The 26633-nt window shown below is 43.9% G+C and overlaps 2 protein-coding genes across 8 annotated transcripts in view; both read right to left on the reverse strand.

Moving 5' to 3' along the window:
• Positions 1-1696, reverse strand: part of LOC131235494 (peptide deformylase 1B, chloroplastic/mitochondrial) — a 26767-nt gene extending 25071 nt beyond the window's left edge. For all 7 annotated transcript variants that reach the window (XR_009166175.1, XR_009166173.1, XR_009166172.1 and 4 more), the window contains exon 1: positions 1433-1696. Coding sequence is in view for 1 of the 7 variants with exons in the window: in XM_058232682.1 (XP_058088665.1) it covers positions 1433-1649 (217 nt within the window). In the remaining 6 variants the exon portion in view is untranslated. The remainder of the gene's footprint in view (positions 1-1432) is intronic.
• Positions 1697-11722: 10026 nt separating this feature from the next.
• LOC131235633 (uncharacterized) lies at positions 11723-12814 on the reverse strand. The gene is made up of 3 exons (XM_058232895.1): positions 12520-12814; positions 12098-12417; positions 11723-11989 (listed from the first exon to the last, which is right to left on the reverse strand). Exons 1-3 carry the CDS (start codon positions 12812-12814, stop codon positions 11723-11725), a joined length of 882 nt encoding a protein of 293 aa, XP_058088878.1.
• Positions 12815-26633: the final 13819 nt, after the last annotated feature.

Consider the following 26633-nt stretch of genomic DNA (forward strand, 5'->3'; position numbering starts at 1 on the left):
TTGCGAATCTACTTCGATGTCTGGTTGGTGATCATATGAGCTCATGGGACATCATGTTACCATAAGTTGAGTTTGCTTATAACAGTTTTGTGAACTGAACTACGAGACTCTCTCCTTTTGAAATTGCAACAGGTATGCGACATTGACAACCTATTGATTTAGTGTCACTTCCTATTGTGACTCGATCAAGCTAGGACATTGAAGCTTTTGCATGGCATGTTAAGGAGATACATGGGGGGGGTCAAACAAAAGATTACTCCTAGTAATGAAAATTACAAAGGACATGCAGATGTTCAACGACGTTTTCACAATTCCAAGAAGGAGATAAGGTCATGGTGCGGCTCCAGCCTAAGAGGTTTCTAGCAGGCTCTTATACAAAACTCAACTCCAAAAAGGCAGGTCCTTACCATATTTTGAAGAAGCTCGGTGATAATGCATACCTAATTGAGCTTCCACCAGAAATGAAGATCAGCCCCATTTTTATTGTGGAAAAGCTTATAGTTTATCTTCGACAACATGCAAATGAAAGCACGGAAGAACATACCATCCATATACCCAAGGTACCATGCCAACTAGAATAAATCATTGAAAATGTGTTGAATGATCAGATAGTTTTCACACACCAAGTAGGGTATCAGAAGTTTCTTGTCAAATGGAACGGCCAACCGAGATCAGACAGCAAGTGGATTTCAAGCGCATCAGCTCGGAACTCCATAAGGAGTACATTGCAATTAACTCGATGGAGCCAATTTTTTCCATGCCAGGGAAAATTGATGCAATTGTCCCACATCCCACACATGCATGCTCCGCATGTGTGCACAAGAAAGGGCCCACTTTCCATTTTTTGGCAAATCTCTACATTATGAAATATCTTTACCTTTCATTTCTTTTAAATTTCTACACTAGGTAATTTCCTTTGATATCTTTATATGAGGCAAGTAAGTAATCTTAGTTTTTTTTTATTTAAGTACTTTCTTATTTAAGTGGTTTCTTATCTAAGTAGTTTCCTACTTTTCAGATCTTTACTAGCTAGGAATTCTACTTTTCTAGATTCCATAGATTTTATTGCATATTGTAATGAATGATTATAAATAAGGCTTAGGCCCATGGAATAAGATAGTTAAATGATATTCTATTATTTTCTCTGCGGTAGTTGTTGAAGGGGGGGAAGTGATCTTTAGTTCAAGACTAGAGGACTGTTGAGCTTGCTCACAGTCTAGCATTCTTTCTCTTTTATGGTTTGAACCTCAATCCGGTAAGTAGATTCTCATTGCAATCAGTTCTCTTCCTTGATCTAGTTGTATCATGGAAGTTCATGACTAACAGATCCACCACACTCCTCTTTTTCTTTTTCTTTTTATGGTCAAAATGAACTACGGTCGTACATACATACATACATGTATATAAAGGGGAAAATGGTAATTTCACTTACAGGAAGCGACTTCATCTTGTCTGAAAGAAGACCCTCGCTTGACCTGCGCCATGAGTAGAGGTTTGGAGGGAGTTCTCGAAGAGCAGAGGCGGAATTTGGAGGGGAAAAGGTGCGTGCTGCGCACGTTAGCGGCGAGCCTGGTTTGTCGAGAGAGGAGAGGGAGGAGTGCGTAGGATAAGGGCGAGCTTTGGAGCCATGTAGCAGCGGCGCTCGCCATTCCCCTGATAAACAGGGCGAGAAGGGTACCAGAGGCGATAATGGGAAAAGATGTACGAAGGGAAAGCAGTTTAGCAGCACGAGCGCCGTGGCACACGTGTGGGAGATCGCATACGTTCGTCGAGGGGGCCCCTTGATTAATTTGCCCTGGAGTAAAAATCAGCCTGGCCCACCTATCAGTTTTGGACGGCTGGTTACTAGTTTTCCCACCCGTCCATTTCTTTGTACGAGTGTGACCTGCTTGATCAGTAATGAAATGACCAGGTTTCTAGAATAGGAGACTATCGCTTGATGGACGGACAGCATCCTACGCACGTGTGCACAGCATATATCTCGATTCTCGATTGCTGCCTGTTATAGATGGGGGTGTCCATGGGCTGGTTGACCCGTCGGGCTTCCAGGCCTGGCCCGTCTTGAGCGAGGTTTCGGTTGAAAGGTCAGGAGGCCAGCTTCGGGATTAAAAATCAAGCCCAGCTTGAAGTCAGATATCAAAAAGCCCGTTAGTCCAGCCCAACGTGTCTCTCTATTGCATCAGCCGGTACGCCCACTCTGATGTATGTCATCGTACCTGTTCATAAGTTTATCAGCTTATCAGCTTGATCCAAAACTTCTGTGGTGCTTAAGAAGTTTTCAACAATCAATTCGCTTCGCACTATTTCCTCTGGTGGGGTCCACTTGAGCTTTGGATATACTTAAGCTTTGGGCATGTGCTCTAAAATGTTTTGGAAAAATGAATGGATGACATCGCAGTATATATTCAGTAAATTATCGTTGGAGCCTTATAGAAATTGCACTTTTCTGGGCTCAGGCTTAGCAGAGCTAGGCCTTGTATATACAGTTCAGGTGACATTGGGCGAGCTTGGCCTGGACCAAACCCACCCATTGACAACCCCGGCTCAAACCTGCTGGGCTCAGGCTCAGTGGGCCCAGCCACAGTAGTGCGTATTTGTTCATAAGGTGACACGCGAAGAGAAACAACAAATATCAACTTGATTCAAAACTTTTGTGGCTATAAAAAGTTTTCAACAATGGACATTTAATTCTCAATATTTTTTATAATGTAGTCCACTTGAGATTTAGATATGCTTTAATTTTGTACTCTTACTTTAAAATAAGCTAGCAAAACAGATGGAGAGCATATATGGATAAGATACATTCATCATGATGGGCCACATAGAGTTTACTCATACGCATTCATTGTCTACTTTAGATAGCTCTTTTTAGCTGTGGATGAACAAAAGGTATCCGGTTGGCAATGTTGTACAGGTTCCAGTTTTAAGTTAGAGATACTCTACAGCACCATCTGACAGTTGCCCTGTTATTTTAGGATGTTCATCTGATAAAGCTTAAAAGGGCCCATTCACCCAAGGGGCTCCATTTCATTAATCATTTGCTTGTCACAAATAGAAATTTTTTATTTTCCTATATTGTGACTGGTCCATCATTATGAGCAAAGATTTCTTATTTTTCTATGTTATATTAATTATTTGTTTGCCACGAATAAAAATTTTCTATTTTCATTACAACAAATAGAAAGCAGGCAGTGGATCGGACTCACCACAAACGCCACGGACAAGCTTTTGAAAGTCGATGGGCCCTCTCAAACAAAATATCAACAGGTCAATAAAATTGTTACTCCACCAAAAGGTTCTAAAGTCTATCAAAAAGATAAATTCTATCGTCTATTTTGTAGTGTTATTTTCTTCAGTATTTGGGTTTAGTCCCATAGTTGAAAATGAGATGGGAAGAAAAAGCTCATGCTCTTAAATGAGCCAGCAAAACAAATGGATAAAACATATACATCATGGTGGACCCATAGAATCTGATCCACAGGTATGGGGGCTGGGGTCACCACCCAATCTGCTTGCCATGGAAGGCAAAAATACCTGCATAGAAGATCTTAGCTAAACATTGTCATCTAGTCTTTATTGGATTAGATGGAAATGTAATTTTAATTTCTTACCTAACCATTTTTTTTACTTGGATCAACTTTTCACAGTGGGGTCCACAGTATCAATGGTTTGGATTACTGAATGGAATGCTTACTTCAATTATTTATAGCCGCGTGGTCCACTTTTTGTTTTTTTAAATTTTTCCTTTTTAACATACACCCGTCACATAGGATTGGGTGGAATGGAATTGCATTTGCTCCATACAGAATTTCTAGTGGATTATGATGTCCACTCTTTACATGACCTCACATTGATGCATGTGTTTTATCCATGCAATCTATCAACATGTATCTTTTACACATTACATTCCAGCAGAATTACGTGACCACACATTGATGCATGTGTTTTATCCATGCAATCTATCAATATGTATCTTTTACATATTATATTCCAGCAGAATGCATGAACAAGTGACCAACATAAGTTGTGAATTTCGTCCGTTGATTACAAATACATGGTTCACCAAACAAGAATTTTACTTAATACAATATTTTTTGTCAGAAAAAGAATCTAATCCCAAACATAGGGATTAAATGGTCAAAATTAGAGCCGTACACGGACCGAGTTAGCCCGGTTAACTCGCTCGACTCAACTCAAAAAAGCTCGATTCGACTCAATTCGAAAATGAGTCCAAGATGATTTTTGGAGCTCGAAAAAATTTTGGGCCAAGTTAAAGATTGTCAGAGCTTGAATCAACTCGGATCGAACCCCAACTCAAATCAAACTAGTTCAGTGGCTCAGTTATTTTGATATTGATGTTGCTCACCAAGTGTTAGATAAAATGACTTAAAGAAGTGTCAACTAATAATGAAGAAGGCATGAATATGAAACAAATATCCTTGTATCTTGATTTTTATGTTGCCTACAAAGTGTTTGATGATATATATATATATATATATAAATTGTTATAGTTGTTTTACATATTGTGAGAATTTAAAGGTACACTCTATGTATTTGAGAAAATGCCGCACGAGCTCGAACTCGGCCAAAGTTGCTAATTGAACCAAGCCAAGCTAGCCAATTAAGCTCGAGGACCAAGCCGAGCCAAGTTCAAGCTGGGATCAACTAGTGGCCAAGCCGAGTTGAGTTGTGCCAAGCTTGACTCAAATCAGCTCACGTATAGATCTAGTCAAAATATCATAATATTTCCGAGCAAATAATGAGTGTATAATAATGTTATTAATCCCATCTAATGCAATTCCATACAATATAATCCCATCCAGAACACATGTAGTTCGCAAATAATGATTGTATAATAATGTTATTAATCCCATCTAATGCAATTCTATACAATATAATCCCATCCAGAACACATGTAGTTCACAAACACCACGATAGCTAAGATTGTGTGTGGGCCTAATGTTTTTTCCTACATGCCATCCAATCTTCTACTATTGTAAAATAAACTCGTTTCACGATGTGTTGTGTGGAGCCCACTGCAATGCACCACCCACATCTAATCTGTCTTTAAATTGAGCCTATTCAAGATCACCCACCGTCTTAAAAATCAATACGGTTAGACCCATCATTAAAACCTTTTATATCGTGCAAGGCCCAATGTGTTCTCTGCATCCCATCTAGTCCATTCAATGAGCCCCACAAGCTGTGGGACACTCAAACAAGTCATCTTAAAAATAAATTAGGTCCCCTCATGTGATTTTTTTTTTTTTAAGGAAAAAAAAAAAAACAAAAGAGCATGATTTTACATGATATGACTGCCATGATCTCAAGCTCCAAAGATGGCTGATGAATAATGGCAGTGGCTGATATCAGGTATGATTAATAATGGCACATGATGCAGCAATGGACCGTAAATTAAATTAATTTTAAAAGCGCTGCAAGGATCACGTTCCCCCATTTAATACCACCTCTCATTGACTTTAGGGACAAAAAAATTAATACACGCAGTTAGTACAGGACGCGGATTAGCTACTGACAGGTTGAGCAGCATACTCACCATCCCCGTGGTTGATGTTCGGTGCTCTGTGGGCCCCACCATGATGTATGTGTTTCATCCATGCCATTCATGTATTTTTACTGATCATTTTAGGGCTTAACAGAAAAAATAATAGGCATATAAATCTCAGTGGACCACACCACAGGAAAACAATATTGATTGGATATCAACCATTAAAATCCTCCTAAGGCCCACTGTACTGTTTATTTGACATACAATCTGTTGATTAGGTCATACAGACCTAGACGAAGGGAAAAATCCAAAGATCATCTTGATCCAAAACTTTTATGGCCCTCAAAAAAAATTTAATGGTTGATATCCAGTCAATATTGTTTTCCTGTGGTGTGGTCCACCTGAAATTTATATACCTCTCATTTTTGGTACCAAGCCCTAAATTGATCTTTAAAAATGCATGAACGGAATGGATGAAACATATACATCATGGTAGGGCCCACAGAGCACCGACCATCAGCCATTGGCTGATGGCACGGGGAGTAGCCAATCCGTTTCCAGCGGACTCGATATTGAAGTGGGGTCACCAAGTTACGTGGGCCTACCATGTATTTATTATATCTATTCCATCTATCCATTTGAAGATATCATTTTAGGGCGTGATCCAAAGAATAATGAGGAAGATCCAGAGCTGAAGTGGACCCCACCACATAAAACAATGAGAAGAGTGACACACACCGTTGAAACCTTCCTAAGGTCCACCATGATGTTTATTTGAGATCCAGCAGGTTCATGTGTTACACATGGAAAACACAAGTATCAGCTTGATGGAAAACTTTTGTAGCCATTGGAAGTTTTTTTATGGAGGGCGTCACTCTCCTCACTGTTTTATCCGGTGGGTGTAGCGCTGTGACCCGACCATGAACATCCATTTTCGGGTCATTATTTTAGCACATAAACGCAAAACTGAAATGCGTGATAGCATAGGAAACAAATGGCCACTATTAAAAACTTCTCAGAACTTCTTAGGGCCCATTATAATATTTTTTGTTTGTTTTTTTGCCATCCAACCTTGCTTAGAGGTCATGGTAAACTGATGATGGGAAAACACAAATATCAGCTTGATGGGAAACTTTTATGAACTTGGGAAGTTCTCAACGGCCGGTGCTTAATCATCACTATTTTCTTCAGTGTGGTCCACTTGACATTTGATCCCATCATTTTCGGAGTCATACCTTAAATGGGATGTGGATTGTCTTGTTCAGCACACACCGCCGACCTGACTAGTATGGGTGTGTGTCATGCAAAGAATCAGCACCAGATGCTTATGGAGCTCTGTTGTTAAAAGAATATCCACGTTACACGGGCCCACAATAATTTATTTATCATATCCACGCGGTTCATCCATTTGGTAAGATCATTTCAAAGTATGAGCCCAAAAATAAATCATATCCAAGGCTCAAGTAGACCACACCACAAATAGAAGTGGGGACAATGATTCTCATCGTCAAAACATTCCTAAGGTCCACCATGATAAAAAAAAATAAAGTAGATCCGAATCATAGGTGGACCATAATTAGAGGTGGGCATCGAGCCGAGTTGAGTCGAGATGGGCCAAGCTTGGCTTGACTTATCCATGATATACTCGAGTTCGAGCTCGAGCTCAAGCTTGGCCTCGAGCTCAATATTGAAGCTTGGCTTGTTTGCCAAAGCTGTCGAGTCGAGTTCGAGTCGAGCTAGTGGTTCGAGTCGAGCTGGAGCTTGTTGGGTAAGGGAGTAATGGATTCTGTTCTTAATCCTCCTCCATTGATGAAAAATTAAAAAATCTTAAGAGAATCAAAGCAAAACCCAATGAAAAAACCAAACAAAGCTTCAAATCGGATGAGGAAACCTGTAAGAACCGATTTGTTCTTGATCTTTTTCCACCAGTAGAAATCCAAGTACTAAAAAAGAAACAGAGCGGAACACATATCAGAAATCCAAGTAAAGAGCTCTGGTCAATCAGCTCATTGGATTTCCTTAAAGCTCTAACAAATCTGAGAAGAACCCATCTTGAATTTTTTGGGTTTTTCGCCTAAGAAGTAGATCTCAAGATATTGAAATCATACTATTGTGGAGCTGAAATGAAAACTGGTGGTGATGGTCGGGGCGGGCGTGCGACTAGCAGTGGGTATAGAAAGAGAAGAAAGGGAAAGGGAAGGTGGTGCGTGCGGTCCGATAGAGACACTAGGGTTTGTTTTTTATTTTTTTATTTTTAAGTTTAAACTTAAAACTTATATTAATATAATATAATATTTAATATATTTATTAATCAAGCTGAGTCGAGCTCGAGTTCGAACTTCGAGTCGAGTCGAGTTCGAGTTCGAGTTCGAGTCGAGTTGAAATGCCCCCTGGTCAAACTTGGCTTGAACTCAACTCGAGCTTCAAATAATTAGCTTGGCTCGGCTTGAATCAGCTATTCAAGCCGAGTCAATCCGAGCTTACTTGAGCCGAGTTGAGCAAGCTTTTTGAGCTAGCTTGACTTGTGAACAGCCCTAACCATAATACAGGAAAGAGTGGTAATCGACCACTAAAAACTTCTCATGAGCTACAAATATTTTGAATCAAACTGATATTTATGTAGTCGTTGTTAATCCCTATTTCCGCGAAATTCCTACAAGAGCCAATAAAAAGAGGTGGTATGTAATTAGAAGGTATTTATGTAGTGTTTTTGAAGATCTTCATGGATATACCAAGAGGATTTTGCAGTAGTAGAATTGGTGTTTCTCGAGCAACACTACATTTGTAACGCCCTGGAAATCGGGGGTCGCGCATCCTCTCAACTCCCGAGTTCCCGAGAGTCACTATTACAGATTTTCATTAATGTGCATTTAATCTGTTTAAGTTGCGCAGCCTGAAATTCTCTGAACATGAAACATGAACACGCAAGTCTGCTGAAATGAAAGAGGTTTGACATATCTATGTACAAGTCCAAAATATAAATGGGTCGCACAAGGCGTTGCCCAACCAAAACAACAAAAGAATATTTTGTCCAAAAGAATGAGGCTGAGCCCATTGCCCAGCCATCAAATCCCGCCTCTCAAGCAGGCGGCGAGCCCTCCATCAGCTGGAAGTATGACTACTCGTCCTCCTCGTCCAGGCACGCCTCGCTAGGCTCCTCCAATCCCGAGCCACTTGCATCTATGAAAGGGTCTGGTTGGTGTTTTAAAACACCGTCCCAGAGTGGGAGTGAGTGATCAACTCAGTGGGTGCTATTAATCTCAAGTTATCACAGGCAACAATTTTAATATGATTTTAATGAAAAGCAGACAATCGCATACGCCTAAGTAATCTTATTAATGCGCATGTATGCAACATGACATGATGCATGACCTCACCACAACGCTCCCTCGTGCGACGACATCTCACGATCGCCAATGCCAACACTCCCTCAGTGCGACCTCGACTGCCGAGTCGCCAACCTAACTAATGCGATGCAATGCGTCGTGTTAGCCGAGTGGTTAGTTAGGTTCATTCGTCCAGCCAATTGGAGAATCTGGTACACCCCACATATTAATGCCCTAATCTGGGTGCGAGGCCGAGGCCTCGCGGTCTGTGATCCCGTCGGGTTCCTCATCCCCAACTTTAAGCACATGAGGAGTGCCAAAAGAAAGGGATCGCTCGCGGTACCCCAGCGTAGGCCGTCAGCTCGGACACAGTGTCCCATTCCATCATGCCCGGCTCACGAGGCTGTGGACCGATTTCAAGTGGGTTATTGATGAGCTACAATGGTTGTAGGGTGTCCCAGGTTCCATACAAGTGTGAGCAGAACAGGGTTAACAATCATAGTTGGTCAGACAGTGGGCTAGACCGCACGAGTCTAGGCAAGTGCGTGGCGGAACGACATCGGGTGCGAGCAACCCATGTAGTCTAACTACAGCCGCCCACACACACTCGCCCAAATCCATTGGATTAGCCTCAAGGCGGTCTTACCAACGAGACCGCCTTAACTCTCCTTGTTTTCTTGACCAACCCTAAGGTATGGATGGTGGTTCACAACAAGTCAACGGTCAGGGTTATCAGCTAGGAAAATCATCATCATGTTCCTCACACCTCAACATATAATTCAGATTCTTCTAATAAGCAAGCTAACACAACTTAGGAGCAATGGTGCTAGTGTGTGGTGTGTGTGTGTTGGTGAGGAAGTTGCTCACTTCCGACAACTCATGGAATCAATTTTACACAGGAAACAAAAGAGGCATGCATGTTATAAGGCATTGTCATATGAGCAATTTTAACAAATCATCAACGAGCGATCGTCAAATTTGCACCAAGTCATGCAAGAAGCAAGAATAGCATCATGTGAGGAAATCAAATAAAACAATACAATTCCATACCACTCTAAATAAACATAAATTCCTAGGTTTTCTCTATACTCTCCAAATGCATCAACCAAGCTATCCAAATCACTAAACTCATATTGAAATTGGTGCTAGGTCACCTAGGAGTAATAGTCCGCACCTATGGCTCGTTGGAGAATCGGAAAACGCCCTAAGAAAGAGGGCTTTTCGGGTCGATCGGTCGGAATACCTAAACTAAGTTATTGCATGTTAGAATTCCAAACCAAACCTACCTTTCTACATGGATTTCAAGAAGAATGGGTGAAAACCTTACCTAAGCAACCCACGGTCGGTTGTTGAAGTCAAGGGGGAGAGTTTCTCCTTGTAAGAGAGACAAGGAGTTGGAGGGGTTGGCTCACTTGGGGCCCCACCTTGATCTAGGGTCCACCTTGGATCTCTTTCTTCTCTCTTTCTCCTCTTTACTCTCCTTTACTCTCCTTCTCTCTTGGTGGTTGTAGCAAATGGGAGAGTGAGTTATAAGAGATAGGGTTTATTCCCTAGACTTGGGCCCTTTGGCCTTAAGTCCCCTCAAATTCCTAAAATAGCATACTAGGTCTCCCTTTTTGAGTTGGAGTGGCCCTAACACTCCTCTGGCCACCAAATTCGGTGGGTAGGTGCCCTATGGCCCGATTAGGGCCCGTGTAAAATTTGGGAACAAACGGATAGACAATTGTGGGGTTTGAGTCAACGATTTTGATCTTTAAACGGCCCTATGGGGTCCATTCTGGTGATTTGAGTAATTCTGGTGGTCCTCTAGTTATGAAATCTCTAGGATAGGTGCTTCATGGCCCGATGAAGGGCCATGCAAAATTTGGGGACGATCGGACTTGGGGTTTGGTCGTACGGGTCCGATTTGTGATCGACGGTCACCGACCCACGATCGGGTCCCAGAGTTGGTGGACGGGTGTAGGAAAATTCATTAGACCTCCACTGTAAATATGGAAGAGATCCGATGGTCGGATAGCCTGAAATCTCGGTTTCATTTGCAAGCGCCAGATTTGGTCCTGGCATGGGTGGGGTGCATTTAGTCAGTGCCAGATCCCACGTCTAAGTGTCCACTGGGTCCGCGGTCCGCGATGGTCCACAAGCCCAGTGAGCTCTACGGTTCCCTAAATTTTTAGATTTTTCTGACCTTTCGGCGTCGCGGTATAGCCCGTACGGGCTGTTGCTCAGTGTAAATGGTCATCCAGCTTGGCGGCCCGTACTTGGTCTTACCATGGCCTGTCTGATTTCTTCAAACGGGCTAATTCTAGATTAATTAGCTTATGGTACCCCTACCACGAATGTTTTAAACGTTCGGTCCTGCGGAAAATCCTACGTGGACGCCCCAGGACACTGTACCGATCGGACAGATTATTACAATCTACCCCCCTTATAAATAAATTTCATCCTCGAAATTTGTACCTGATCATATTGCCGAAGCAGGGTTGGGTAATGCTTGCGGACTTCTGCTTCCATCTCCCAAGTGGCCTCTTCTTCATCGTGATGGGTTCATAGTACCTTGACCAACGGGATGACTTTGTTGCGTAAGACTTGCTCCTTCCTATCAAGTATTCGAGTGGGTCGAAGAAGGTAAGTGGCGTTTTTCTTAAGTTTCACATGTTCTCACTTGATGATATGCGAAGGATCAGGGACGTACTTCTTCAACATTGATACATGGAAGACGTTATGCACTCCGGCTAGAGGTGTGGGTAGGGCCAAGCGATAGGCGATCGCACCCACACGGTCCAAAATCTGAAATGGCCCGATGAACCGTGGCGCAAGCTTTCCCTTCTTGCCAAAGCGCAAAACGCCCTTCATTGGGGAGATCTTAAGAAATACGTGGTCCCCAGCTTCAAATTCTAAGTCCTTTCGCCTTGTGTTGGCATAGCTTTTGTCTGCTTTGACCCGTCAAGAGGCGGCGCCGGATAATTCCAATCTTTTCGGTCGTGATCCGCACCAGATCCTGTCCTAGCAAACCCTTCTCGCCAATTTTCTCCCAACAATGTGGGGCTCGGCAGGGACGCCCATACAAGGCCTCATAAGGCACCATGCCGATGCTAGCTTGGAAGTTATTGTTGTAGGCGAACTCGGCATATGGGAGGCAATCGTCCCAGCTCTCCTGGAAGTCCAGAACACAAGCACGTAACATATCTTCCAAAATCTGGTTCACCCGTTCGGTTTGTCCATCTGTTTGAGGGTGGAAGGCGGTGCTAAACTTCAGTTTCACTCCCATAGCTTCTTGAATGCGGGTCCAGAAAATCGACGTGAAACGAGTATCTCGGTCCGACACAATCTCCAATGGGACGCCATGGAGTCGCACTATCTCCTTGCTATATAGTTTAGCCAAGTCATCGGCGGAGCTAGAAGTCTTGATTGGCAGGAAGTGGGCTGATTTGGTTAGCCTGTCCACAATCACCCATATCGAGTCGTACCCCTTTCTAGTCTTGGGTAACCCGGCAATGAAGTCCATAGATATGAAGTCCCACTTCCATTCTGCTATAAGCATGGGCTGCAACAGGCCTGGCGGTCGACGGTGTTCAGCCTTAACTTGTTGACAGGTGAGGCATCGGGTTACATATTCCGCTATTTCCTTTTTCATGTTGTCCCACCAATAGGTTCGCTTTAGGTCCCGGTACATCTTTGTACTACCAGGATGTATCGCCAACTTGAAATTATGGGCGGCATTTAGAACTTCTTCTTGTAATCCCTGGAGGTTGGGAACACATAGGCGGCCTCTGTACCGCAATCCCCCATCGGTGCCGACTCTCCATTCAGACTTCCCATCGTTCTTAGCCCCTTCCCTCATTTTCTTCAATAGCTCGTCGCCCGCTTGGGTTTCAATGATTTTACTGTCAATCATTAGCTGGGCTTGAATGTGAGCTATGAACTCATAAGGTTCCTCCACTGTCAGCTTCATGTCGAAGTCCCGAACGAACTCCACCATGTCTCACTCTCTCACCATTAGCGGGGCCGCAAACTCGATTGTCTTCTTGCGACTTAAGGCGTCTGCCACCAAGTTGGCCTTGCCAGGATGATATGAGACGTCAAACTTGAAGTCTTTCAGCGTCTCCATCCAGCGACGTTGTCTCATGTTCAGGTCCTTTTGGGTGAAGATGTATTTGAGGCTCTTATGATCAGAGAAGAGCTCAAACTCCTCACCATAGAAATAGTGCCTCCATATCTTCAATGCAAAAATTACCGCCGTAAGCTCGAGGTCATGAGTAGGGTAGTTCTCCTCTTGCTTCCTTAACTGTCGATACGCATATGCAATTGTCCTGTCTTTTTTGCATGAGTACACAACCCAAACCCACATGAGAGGCGTCAGTATATATGGTGTACTTGACCCCTTGCTCGGGTAGCACAAGCACAGGTGCTGACGTCAACTTGTCCTTCAACTCTTGGAAAGCCGCCTCCGCCTTTTCATTCCAGGCAAATTTGAGGTCCTTCCGAGTTAGCTGGGATAGCGGCCGGGCTATCTTCGAGAAGTCTCTAATGAATCTGCGGTAATAGCCTGCAAGACCAAGGAAGCTTCGCACTTCCGTAACCGACTTCGGTTGCTTCCAATTTTGTACTGCCGCCACCTTGGCGAGATCCACAGATATCCCTTCCTTAGACACTACATGCCCCAAAAATTTGACCTCCTCCTTCCAGAAGGCGCATTTCCTAAATTGCGCAAACAGTCGATTTTTCTCTAGGGTTTCGAAGACTGCCCTTAAATGTTCTCCATGCTCTTCACGGCTCTTTGAATAGATTAATATGTCGTCGATAAACACGATGACGAACCTGTATAAGAAGGGCCTAAGGACTCTGTTCATGAGGTCCATGAAGACCGCTGGAGCGTTGGTGAGTCCAAACGGCATAACTAGAAACTCGTAATGGCCAAAACAGGTTCTGAAGGCCGTTTTCTGAATATCCTCGTCCCTAACTCGCAACTGATGGTACCTTGATTTTAGATCGATCTTGGAGAAATATTGAGCACCCCTCAACTGGTCGAACAAATCATCGATTCTAGGCAACAGGTATTTGTTCCGAACCGTCATTTGGTTCAGCCTTCTGTAATCCACACATAGTCGCAAAGAGCCGTCCTTCTTTTTTACGAATAGGACCGGGGCTCCCCATGGCGACACGCTGGGTCTGATGAAGCCTGACTCTAGCAAGTCATCGATTTGAGTCCGCAATTCTTTCATCTCACATGGAGGCATGCGGTAGGTAGGCAAGGAGATGGGCTTGGCTCCAGGAACCAAATCAATCGTGAAGTCTATCTCACGTCGAGGGGGTAGTCCAGGTATATTTTTGAATACGTCCCAAAAATCCTGGACCACGGGTGTGTCCGTTATCGAGGGTCCCGAGTATCCGTCCTCCAATGAAGCATAACACATAATTTTGCGTTCGTAGCTGACCTGGACCGAAAATGTGAGGGAAGAGTCGTCGTCCTCAAATATCTTCACTGTCTTTGCATCACAATCCATTTCTACTTTCATCATTGTCAACCAGTCCATGCCCAGGATGACGTTGTAGTGGAAGATTTTGGTCACCATCAAATTCACGTGGGCCACCTTGCATTCCAAGTCGATGGGGCAATCATAACATATCTTCGTCGCCTCTGTAAAAGTGTCGGCGGCAGCAATGATCTTTACCCCCACGAAGGGGCTAGGGCGTAGCCCCAAATGCTTGACAGTTGCATGAGATATGAGAGAAGCAGTGGACCCGGTGTCCACTAAAAGGAATATGGGAGTACCTTGAATGTGAGCCGTCACCTCAAAGGCCGTAGGAGTAGGGATTGCCGCATCTTGGCCCTCAACCGCTAGGGCATGCACCCGAGCCTGCTGTGGATAATTTGGCCGCTACATGGGCCGTTGTGGCGGTCTAACCAGAGGCGGTGGTGGACGTCGAAACTGCTGATTTGGCCCCATTGCCCGCAGGGGCGGGATCTGTAAGGCCAGCTGTGGAGGCCTAATATTGCGCTGCGGCGGTGTGAATCCGAGGTCTCTCATCATCATAAAATAATAGGGCTCTGAATGTCCCACTCTCCTGCAATAGGTACATATCTGGGCCGGTCGCGTAGAAGGGGCCGGTGCGGCGGCTAGTCGGGGTGGTAAGCTAGGACGCGCCTTTTTCCCTGTAAAAGAGGAGGACGGTCCCTCCACCCTGTTTCGCGGCCCTAACTGTGAGCGGTTTCGGGCCACCTGCTCCTCATCCTGCTCCGCCCTGATGGACATCTCGACAAGCTCGGCGTATGTCCTGGTGTTGACGCAACATATCTTGGAGCGAATACCGCTCCTCAAGCCCGCCGAAAATTACATCATCTTAATCGCCTCGTTGGCGATCATCTCGGAAGCATAGCGCGACAATTCCGTGAATCGGTTTTCGTATTGCGCTACCGACATGCTCCCTTGTTGTAGGCGGAGGAATTTATTTTTCCTCTCATGTTGATACGTTTGAGGGAGATACTTTCTAGTGAAGCGGGCCTCGAACTCCTCCCACGTCCATACGTGGCTCTCAGGGATGGAGTGGAGTACGCTTTCCCACCACAAGTTTGCCTCTTTCTCGAAGAGGTAGGAAAGAAGCTCAACGCTCTCTGCCTCAGTGCAATGGAGAGGCCTAAGTAGTTTGGTGACCCGATTGAGCCAGTATCCTGCTTCCTCGGGGAGGTGGGTGCCTGCGAACGTAGGCGGTCTGTACCGCTGGAACCGCTCAAACAAGTTACTCACGTTGTTTGCGGGTGCGGTTAGACCGGGTGGCGGCGGTTGCGGCACACCCATGTTCTGGGCCATGGCCCCCATCATAGTGGCCATCATCTGCTGCTGTTGTTGCATATTAGTGACCATCATCTGCTGCTGCTGTTGCATGAGGAGCAACATCTGGTCCACTCGATCCATAACCGGCGGTGGAGGAGGTACAGATGCTGCGGCCTGCGGTGGCGGAGCATTCGAGGCCGCCTCTTGGGTAGTGCTACCCGTATTCTGAGATCCATTTCCGCCAGGGGGGCCTTGCGGATCGTCAGGGAGGAGGTCCCTCTCAACTAGGCCGCCATGAGGTAGGCGGATGAATCGGCCCTCTGGTCGAGGAGGCATACCTGTAAAACATCCTTGGACAGATTAGGTGCTAAAACATCTCTCGTACCTAGTTTATGCGTACATATGCAAGATTCATATACAATCCGTTTGTGTATATAGGCGTCACTCATACAAGCATTTCCATAGCAATAAGAAATTTTCGAGGCAATCCATAACTTCACATTGATTTCAAAATGCCATGAGTATGGCCAATTACATGTTGCAGCATGGATTACACAGATTACTAGTCATGCTAAATGAAAAGAAAGTACAGGCTAGTTGAACAAAAGTCCTAAGCATCCATCAGTACACAAGATTAGATCCCAAACAACTTAAATCTAACTATTAATCATCAGTAGCGTCGTGATGCTACTCGTCTGAGTCGGGCTAAAGCGGGGGCGCTTCTTCCCCCTTGCTGCAGCAGATCAGGGCCTTTATGGCTCGGTACATCTTCTTGTTCCATTTCTCTTGCTTCTCCTGGTTCCTTGCTTGAGTCTCCCTGATCTGTGTCACCTCTGCCTTAAGCGCATCCAAGCGCTCACGCATGTCTGGGATGATAAGCGGTTCCCTGCCGGCTCTTTCGATCTCATCTGCTCCCCCTTCCCCTTCAGCTTCTTCCTCCTCCTCATCCTCGTCTTCGTCCTCTTCCTCCTCGCTTCCGCCACTATCACCTTCTTCTTCGATTGGATCCCCGTATCGATCAATGTGGGTCTGTCGCTGCTTTGGGCCTATCTTCATATTATTCAACATGTCGTCTCCCAAGATCAGCGTCGGTATATAATTCTCGTCCGATCCACCCACGCCATACTGCTGAGCCAGCCGACAAACTAGACGGCCGAATGGAAGGAATACGTCTTTTCGAGTCGCCCTGGCGGCCCTCACGATCTGGTGGAGTACTATGCTAGGGAGACATACGTCTACTCCCTGGCCTACCTGATACAAGAATTCCACCATATAACGGGAGCACTCGGTGCGGTTCTTCAACCTTGGATAAATATTATGAGTGTCAATACGGTGAAGTATACGGTATTCTGGGGTCAAGCTGGCCGCACTCAGGCCGACTTCTCGCCTCCATTGGACAACCTGCCAGCAAAGGAAGCGTGTCCGCTCGTTGCGGGCCTGACTCGTATCCAGGTTTCCTTCCTCAATCTGCACCTCTCCCTGTGGCACGCCCAGCACATTTGCAATGTCTGCCACCCCGAACGAGAACCTCTTACTTCCCATCACAAGATCAAAGCCTAAGGGCTTGAATTTTGGATTTCTAATCCGCACGTAAAAGGCTCTAGCCCGCCCTTCATCCGCTTGGGAGTCTCCATAGAATATCTGGCCCCATCCCTTTTCCATGTAACGACCGAGTAGGGCGATATTATCGAACAAGTGCTCCTCTACGGAGGCTTCAAAGGCAACATTGCGTACTTGAAAATTTCTCAAATCTTCAACGGGCAGTTGGGACGCTTGCCTCGCGAGAGCCCTTTGAGAGTCGTTCTTCCGCTTTGATCGAACTTTCGAGATTTGTTTTCCCTTTGTATCGGCCCTTTACTTGCTTCGCCTTTCCTGGCTCGGTCCGGGCTCGGCGGGAGCCGGCCTCTTCTTACCCATGAGTGATAAGATCACCGGGATGGAGAGGAGGGAGATAACGGTTGCTAAAATAGTCATTTCCTTTGGCTAAGATGGATTTGGGGTCGAGAGATGTGGGATGATCGTTGGAGGAACGACCTTAGGAAGGGCTTGAGGGTAGACCTAGGAATGGGTTTAATGTTGGACTCGGGATGGGTTCATTGATGAGGTAGTTGCGGTCGGTCTAGAGAATTTAAAAAGAAAAAGAAAAGAAAATGAAGTTTGGAAATGGGAGTTGAAGAAGGGAAATGTAGAAGAGTGGGGGTGGGTTTGAGGAAGGGCTTGAGAATAAGAGAGAGGGATGAGAAATGTGAAGGAGGAAAGGAAATGTAAGATGGGGAAAGCTTCCGCTTTTTTTTTTTTGAGAAAGGGCTTGAGAGTGAGGGAAGGAAGTGAGAAATGAGAAGAAGGAGAGGAAATGGGAAATGGGGAGAGGAGAAAATGGGTTTTCCTATGGCTTTAGGAGAATGGAATGTGGTGGAGGGAGAGATTTGGGTGTGCTAGGGTGTTTAGAGGGCTATGGGAGTGAGTCTCACCCAAAATCGGATGGCCCAAGTGATAAAATACCACTTTTGGCTTCTAGGCGGGGTCCCGCGTGCACACTGGAAGGTCGGGCGGGGTGCAACGCCGAGCGGGGGGGGGGGGGGTGGGGGGGGGTGCCACGCCGGCAACAAGCAGGCGGGCGGGGTGCGCCCGTGAGCGGACAGGGTCGGCGGGGTCCACTCTTTCCGCCATTTCTCGGCCACCCGTAAGACTCCCGAAGAGGTTCTATATATGGATTTGGGGTAGAATGAGCAGATCTACGCATTGGGCTTAGTGGCGTTGCGAGATTCTTCCCGGTCTGGATCCAAAATTTAATTTTTCTACCTCCTCTCCAGTTCCCGCAGTCCCGCATTCGCCCTTTCCTAGTTTTCCCCGACTGGGCTGGAGTAAATACGTTGGGTCCGATATTAGCTCATTCGGATCTGGATGAGGGCTTATACAGCCCAATCGCTCAGCCCACAGTTCGTCTCTATCCCGCCAACTTGGCTAGCGGCACTACGTTGCGCTAACTTGGGTAGCAAGACTAGTCCCCTATTCCTCATCCGAAAGTGGGAAGGTTCCTAGGGTTTCGTAATTCCTACTACGTAGCCTCTCAAGTCAGCGAATGCGTTAGCGGGTTCATGACCAATGGCCCTATTAATTCCAAACCATGCTCTGATACCAACTTGTAACACCCTGAAAATTGGGGGTTGCGCGCATCCGCTCAACTCCCGAGTTCCCGAGAGTCACTATTACAGATTTTCATTAATGTGCATTTAATCTGTTTAAGTTGCGCAGCCTGAAATTCTCTGAATATGAAACATGAACACGCAAGTCTGCTGAAATGAAAGAGGTTTGACATATATATGTACAAGTCTAAAATATAAATGGGTCGCACAAGGCGTTGCCCAACCAAAACAACAAAAGAATATTTTGTCCAAAAGAATGAGGTTGAGCCCATTGCCCAGCCATCCAATCCCGCCCCTCAAGCAGGCGTCGAGCCCTCCATCAGCTGGAAGTATGACAGCTCGTCCTCCTCGTCCAGGCACGCCTCGCTAGGCTCCTCCAATCCCGAGCCACCTGCATCTATGAAAGGGTCTGGTTGGTGTTTTAAAACACCGTCCCAGAGTGGGAGTGAGTGATCAACTCAGTGGGTGCTATTAATCTCAAGTTATCACAGGCAACAATTTTAATATGATTTTAATGAAAAGCAGACAATCGCATACGCCTAAGTAATCTTATTAATGCGCATGTATGCAACATGACATGATGCATGACCTCACCACAACGCTCCCTCGTGCGACAACATCTCACGATCGCTAATGCCAACACTCTCTCAGTGCGACCTCGACTGCTGAGTCGCCAACCTAACTAATGCGATGCAATGCGTCGTGTTAGCCGAGTGGTTAGTTAGGTTCATTCGTCCAGCCGATTGGAGAATCTGGTCCACCCCACATATTAATGCCCTAATCTGGGTGCACCCCCCAATGCGTGAGGCCAAGACCCCCAATGCGTGAGGCCGAGGCCCCGCAGTCCGTGATCCCGTCGAGTTCCTCATCCCCAACTTCAAGTACATGAGGAGTGCCAAAAGAAAGGGATCGCTCGCGGTCACTACGGGGAGGCGCGGTACCCCAGCGTAGGCCGTCAGCTCGGACACAGTGTCCCATTCCACCATGCCCGGCTCACGAGGCTTGGACCAATTCCAAGTGGGTTATTGATGAGCTACAATGGTTGTAGGGTGTCCCAGGTTTCATACAAGTGTGAGCAGAACAGGGTTAACAATCATGGTTGGTCAGACAGTGGGCTAGACCGCACGAGTCTAGGCAAGTGCATAGCGGAACGACATCGGGTGCGAGCAACCCATGTAGTTTAACTACAGCCGCCCACACACACTCGCCCAAATCCATGGGATTAGCCTCAAGGCGGTCTTACCAACGAGACCGCCTTAACTCTCATTGTTTTCTTGTCCAACCCTATGGTATGGATGGTGGTTCACAACAAGTCAACGGTCAGGGTTATCAGCTAGCAAAATCATCATCATGTTCCTCACACCTCAACATATAATTCAGATTCTTCTAATAAGCAAGCTAACACAATTTAAGAGCACTGGTGCTAGTGTGTGGGTGTGTGTGTGTTGGTGAGGAAGTTGCTCACTTCCGACAACTCATGGAATCAATTTTACACAGGAAACAAAAGAGGCACGCATGTTATAAGGCATTGTCATATGAGCAATTTTGACAAATCATCAACGAGCGATTGTCAAATTTGCACCAAGTCATGCAAGAAGCAAGAATAGCATCATGTGAGGAAATCAAATAAAACAATACAATTCCATATCACTCTAAATAAACATAAATTCCTAGGTTTTCTCTATACTCTCCAAATGCATCAACCAAGCTATCAAAATCACTAAACTCATATTGAAATTGGTGCTAAGTCACCTAGGAGTAATAGTCCGCACCTATGGCTCGTTGGAGAATCGGAAAACGCCCTAGGAAAGAGGGCTTTTCGGGTCGATCGGTCGGAATCCCTAAACCAAGTTATTGCATATTAGAATTCCAAACCAAACCCACCTTTCTACATGAATTTCAAGAAGAATGGGTGAAAACCTTACCTAGGCAACCCACGGTCGGTTGTTGAAGTCAAGGGGGAGAGTTTCTTCTTGTAAGAGAGGCAAAGAGTTGGAGGGGTTGGCTCACTTGGGGCCCCACCTTGATCTAGGGTCCACCTTGGATCTCTTTCTTCTCTCTTTCTCCTCTTTACTCTCCTTTACTCTCCTTTACTCTCCTTCTCTCTTGGTGGTTGTAGCAAATGGGAGAGTGAGTTATGAGAGATAGGGTTTATTCCCTAGACTTGGGCCCTTTAGCCTTAAGTCCCCTCAAATTCTCAAAATAGCCTACTAGGTCTCCCCTTTTGAGTTGGAGTAGCCCTAACACTCCTCTGGCCACCAAATTCGGTGGGTAGGTGCCCTATGGCCCGATTAGGGCCCGTGTAAAATTTGGAAACAAACGGATGGACGATTGTGGGGTTTGAGTCAACGGTTTTGATCTTTAAACGGCCCTGTGGGGTCCATTCTGGTGATTTGAGTAATTCTGGTGGTCCTCTAGCTATGAAATCTCTGGGATAGGTGCTTCATGGCCCGATGAAGGGCCATGCAAAATTTGGGGACGATCGGACTTGGGGTTTGGTCGTACGGGTCCGATTTGTGATCGACGGTCACCGACCCACGATCGGGTCCCAGAGTTGGTGGACGGGTGTAGAAAAATTCATTAGACCTCCACTGTAAATATGGAAGAGATCCGATGGTCGGATAGCCTGAAATCTCGGTTTCATTTGCAAGCGCCAGATTTGGTCCTGGCATGGGTGGGGTGCATTTAGTCAGTGCCAGATCCCACGTCTGAGTGTCCACTGGGTCCGCGGTCCGCGATGGTCCACAAGCCCAGTGAGCTCTACGGTTCCCTAAATTTTTAGATTTTTCTGACCTTTCGGTGTCGCGGTATAGCCCGTACGGGCTGTTGCTCAGTGTAAATGGTCATCTAGCTTGGCGGCCCGCACTTGGTCTTGCCATGGCCTGTCTGGTTTCTTCAGACGGGCTAATTCTAGGTTAATTAGCTTATGGTACCCCTGCCACGAATGTTTTAAACGTTCGGTCCTGCGAAAAATCCTACGTGGACGCCCCAGGACACTGTACTGATCGGACGAATTGTTACAACATTATCCATTACTAAAAAGTGGTCGAGTGAAAAGTGATCATGCTGAAACAGTTCTATAACATATGGCAAGTTCAAAAGGAAGTTTTAAAAATATCCGACCGTGTTGAAATCTTTATAGTAATCATTAGAACGTTGGAAACATTCGAATGATTAATTTAAAGCTATAAAGAGCAAGGGAATGCAACTGAAAAAAATTCTACATGACTCATTTTCAGAGGATAAACCACACCATTTAATAATTGCATAATCATTTTAAGCAACGTTGTGCAAGTGGCTAAATAGGCCACCAATTTTATTGGAACTCGGTTATATATGGTTAATTTTTAACGTATCTACCTATCTTGACACCCGGGGTCCTGGTTGTTCGATTTGAATTGAGTTGCACATTCAATTTCAACACGCCTACATTAATCATGTGGTCAATTTTGAAATTAAACTGCAAGAGTCTCTTTCTCCGAGTCTTTGTGACTTACCTTACAGGTTAGATGGCAAATAAATATATGGGTGGCCACATAAATATATGGGTGGCCACCATGAAGTTTCTTGCAAAGTTTCTAACGGCGGGAATTCAATCATGGTTGTGTTCCGGTGGTATGGTCCACATAAGATTTGGATTTGCTTCATTTTTGTGATGATGCTCTGAAATGATCTGCTCAAAATAGATGTACAGTATGGGCGTAATACATATACACCACACTGAGCCTCACAGGTGGGGTCCACCCATCTACCCAAGCCGTGCCAAACCCCCCAAATCTGAGGCAGACTCGGCGAGAAAGCCTTTGGAAGGAAGTTCATGCATTAGGAACCTATGTGGGGCCATTATGATGTATGTGAGAAATTCACTCCATTCACCTGTTTTGAGAGTTCATTTTATGGCATGTGATAAAAAAATTGAGCTGGATCTAAGGCTCAAATGGGCCACATGAGAGGAAACAACGGAGATTCAACAACCATTCTTGACCATTCATGTGGCTGCAAATGTTTTGTATCAGAATATTTTTTATGTTTCCATTTTAATACCAATGGGGATGACCTTATAAACGTTTTGATAGCATATAAGCATTAACGTGAAGCCCATGAAGGTTCCAACCGTATACTCTAGATTTCCCTCTCATGTGTCCTACTTTAGTTTTTGATGTAACTTATTTTTTGTCACACGTCCTAAAATGAACTCAAAAAGTGGATGAACGGAGTGGATTGATCAAAAACATCATCGTGGTCCCCACTTAAGTCACCAACACAACTTTCTTCCAAAGGCTTTAGCACCAAAATGGGTGGGATTTATTTAATCGTTTGGATTACACATAAAAACTATGCAATACGTTGGATCTGACTTCTGGTATTGGACGCCAAAACTGATCCAACTTCCGAATTTAATAAAAACAGCAGCTTTGTCTCGTTATGCATTTAATACCATACAATACGGTCAAAATCAGCTATCCAAACACGCCAAGATTGTATGTGGTTCCAATGTATTTTCTATTATACTATTCAATCTACTGCTATTGTAAAATAAGTTCGTTCTACAACATGATGTGTGGAGCCCACTACAATGCACCACCCACATCTAATCTGTCATTAAAGTGAGCTTTTTCAAGATTAACCACCGTCCTAAAAACCAAGCTAGTAAAAAAAACGACTGCATCACAACATGGGGAATGATTGAAATGGGCCACCCACCTTTAAGACCTTTTAAATTGTGTGTGGCCCAATGTGTTCTATGCACCCCATCCAATCCATTCAAAGAGGCCGGTCGGCGTTCAAACCAGCTATTTTAAAACTCAATTAGGCTTACTGTATGAATTTAAATGTTTTAGGCATGATTTTACATGATATGACTTGTTCGTTATGTCAGACAAGGCATGAATCCGGAACTCCAAAGATGACATCAGGCATTATAAAATAGGTTTATTCCGAAAGGGGTGCAAGGAACATGCTTACCATGGAATAACGTATCTCATTGACCTCGTAAACACAATAATCAATATGAAGTGAGCACAATAACCAAGATCCTTGGGCCCACTTGTATTGTGTGTGCCATCCAATCCATTCATTATGCGGCGTTTGGTGCATGGTATCAGATGAGATTAGATGGGATGGAATTACGTTTGATTCCATGCAAATTTCATCAACCGTTTGGGGAGGATGGGAAGGGTTGGCAACAAACGGGATGGAATTCCATTTAGTCTTGTGTGAGATTTCAGTGGATTTTGAAATCCACTATACAGTGGACCCCACATTGATACGTGTTTTATACATGCCGTCCATCCTTATACAGCTTTTACACACGACATTATGTTTATACATGTATATAAGTGGCCAACATCCGTGGTGAATTTGGTTAGTTGATTACAATTATATGTTTCACCAAATAGAATTTTACTTAATTTAGCGTTTTTCTCGTAACAAGAATTTTATCTCTAACATGGGCTTAGTTGTGCAATTGAAATTCTTTACTTGATTCATCTCCATGTGCTTCGGTCCCCCAACAGATTGCACTTGCTCCGAATACTTGTGGCCAGTGCTATGTGTTGGGGGCCTTGCACAAAATCTTATGATCTAGCCTCCCAAATACAAATCAGAATTATAAATAAGATAATAAAACAATAAAATAAATCAAAGTATAAATCACATCACACGAGAGATTTTTACGTGGAAAACCCTCATAGAGGTAAAAATTATAAGACCTCGGGACCATGGAAATGTCCATGACAAATCCACATTCCTTTTGCATGCTTTTAAAGTCAACAATAAAATGGGATTCTAAAAAACAGGTATATCCAAAACTCGTATGCACCATATCACATGAAACTATGAGAACTGAAGGGTGACAACTTTTGTGTGGGGATAATATTTGTTCTTGTAATTTATCTAAGTGGTGATAACCTTCCGAACGGATTAAATGGCATAGAAACATCATGGTTAGCTCCAAGAAGGTTTCAATGGTGGATGTTTTTATACCTACTTTTTTATTTTCGGTGGTCCACCAAAGTTTTAAGATGGTCGGAGAATCTAAGAAAAATATTATGTTAGAAAATTGAATACACCAATTTTAGGGCCCCTTCTCGGAAGAATTTAAACCGTTGATTCTTTTGTTGTGCTAACTGTCCATCCGCATTCTTAAGATTCTATTATCAAGGGTATTTTTTAATCATGGTGGAATGCAACGTCCAATGGTTTGAATTATCGAAACATTGTTGCCACCTGTCATAACTAAAAATGCTTGTACTCTATATGGAAAGATGCCAGAGATGTATCATGAAGGTACAATTGATCTGTGAGGAATCTTCTTTTGTTTTTTTTTTTTTCTTTTCAAATTCGGAATAAAACTAAAGAAATAAAATTGCTTAGTGACAATGATAGTATCAAGTAGGGTGCTATGTGAAAAAAAGCTTTGCGGGATTATGAAAACATAAATTACAAGAGATAACGAGAATACCCGATTCGAACAAGCCCTTGAAAACCCATGACAAATTATAAAGTTTTAAGATACATTCTAATCATGATTACACACACACACACACACACACACACAATAACGAGAATACCCGATTCGAACAAGCCCTTGAATACCCATGACAAATTATAAAGCTTAATGATACATTCTAATCATGATTACACACATACACACACACACACATATATAATATATATATATATATATATATATATATATATATATATATATATATATATATATATATATATATATATATATATATGCACACATATATATACACACACACACACACGCATATATATATATATATATATATATATATATATATATATATATATATATATATATATATATATATGGCTTTTTAGAGAATTATAATCGAAATTAGAAACAAATCCCGCAGATACACAATTCTGCGTAACTTTGTGCATTTATTCGATGACATCGAACAACTTTCGATATCATCGAACAATATTCGATTACATCGACCTAATATCAAAACGTTCTAGTGACTAAACATAGAAATTTCAAATTTTTACGATGGCATCGAGCGGGACTTTGATGTCATCGAACAACTTTCGATGACGGCATTGAACTTCCTTCGATGCATCCAACATGACGCCCAAAGTGTCTAGCAAACAATAGGGAAAATTCCTAAATTTTGCGATGGCATCGAGCCGACGGCATCAAACTGTCATTGATAGACATATTCATTTACAAATTTAAGACAACAATCAACACACTGCACTCTCATCATCTTCCAAAGGTGCCAAACTGATGGGATTTTGCAACACTTGCATTATATGCACTACCTCGTGCTTATAGTGGTCGATCTTTTTGTCCCCATCATGACATTGGCTATGAGGAGGTTGAGTTCAATTATCTCTTTGTATGGGAGAATTTCTTGTTGAAATTTATGGTTTTTATTATTTTTGAAAAAATATCAAATATTCAAAAATTTTGATATTTTTGTTTTGACGTCAAATCGCTTTTAATTTTTTTTAGGAAATGTGCTTTTGTCTAACATCGAAAATGAAAAGAAGAAAATCATAATTTATATATGAAGGTGTGTGTAATATTGTTACTTGGAGCTTTTGAAGATTGAGAAGATCATAGCATGCATGGGCGTGGGCATAGGTGAGGAATGCAGTTGCACACTGTTTGGCTGGTGTCGATGCCACCAGCCCTGGAAAACACTAGTGATTGAATGTCCACTGTTAAAATCTGTTTGACTAGTGTCTTGCCACCAGTCTAGGAAAACACTAGTGATTGAATGTCCCCCCGTTAAAATCTTCCTAAGGCCCACTGTACTGTTTATGGTCCACCGTACTGTTTATTTGACATTCAATCTGTTAATTAGGTCACACGGACCTAGATGAAGGGAAAAAAAAAACC

Source organism: Magnolia sinica, chromosome 19, assembly GCF_029962835.1.
Source record: "Magnolia sinica isolate HGM2019 chromosome 19, MsV1, whole genome shotgun sequence".
Classification (NCBI taxonomy): Eukaryota; Viridiplantae; Streptophyta; class Magnoliopsida; order Magnoliales; family Magnoliaceae; genus Magnolia; species Magnolia sinica.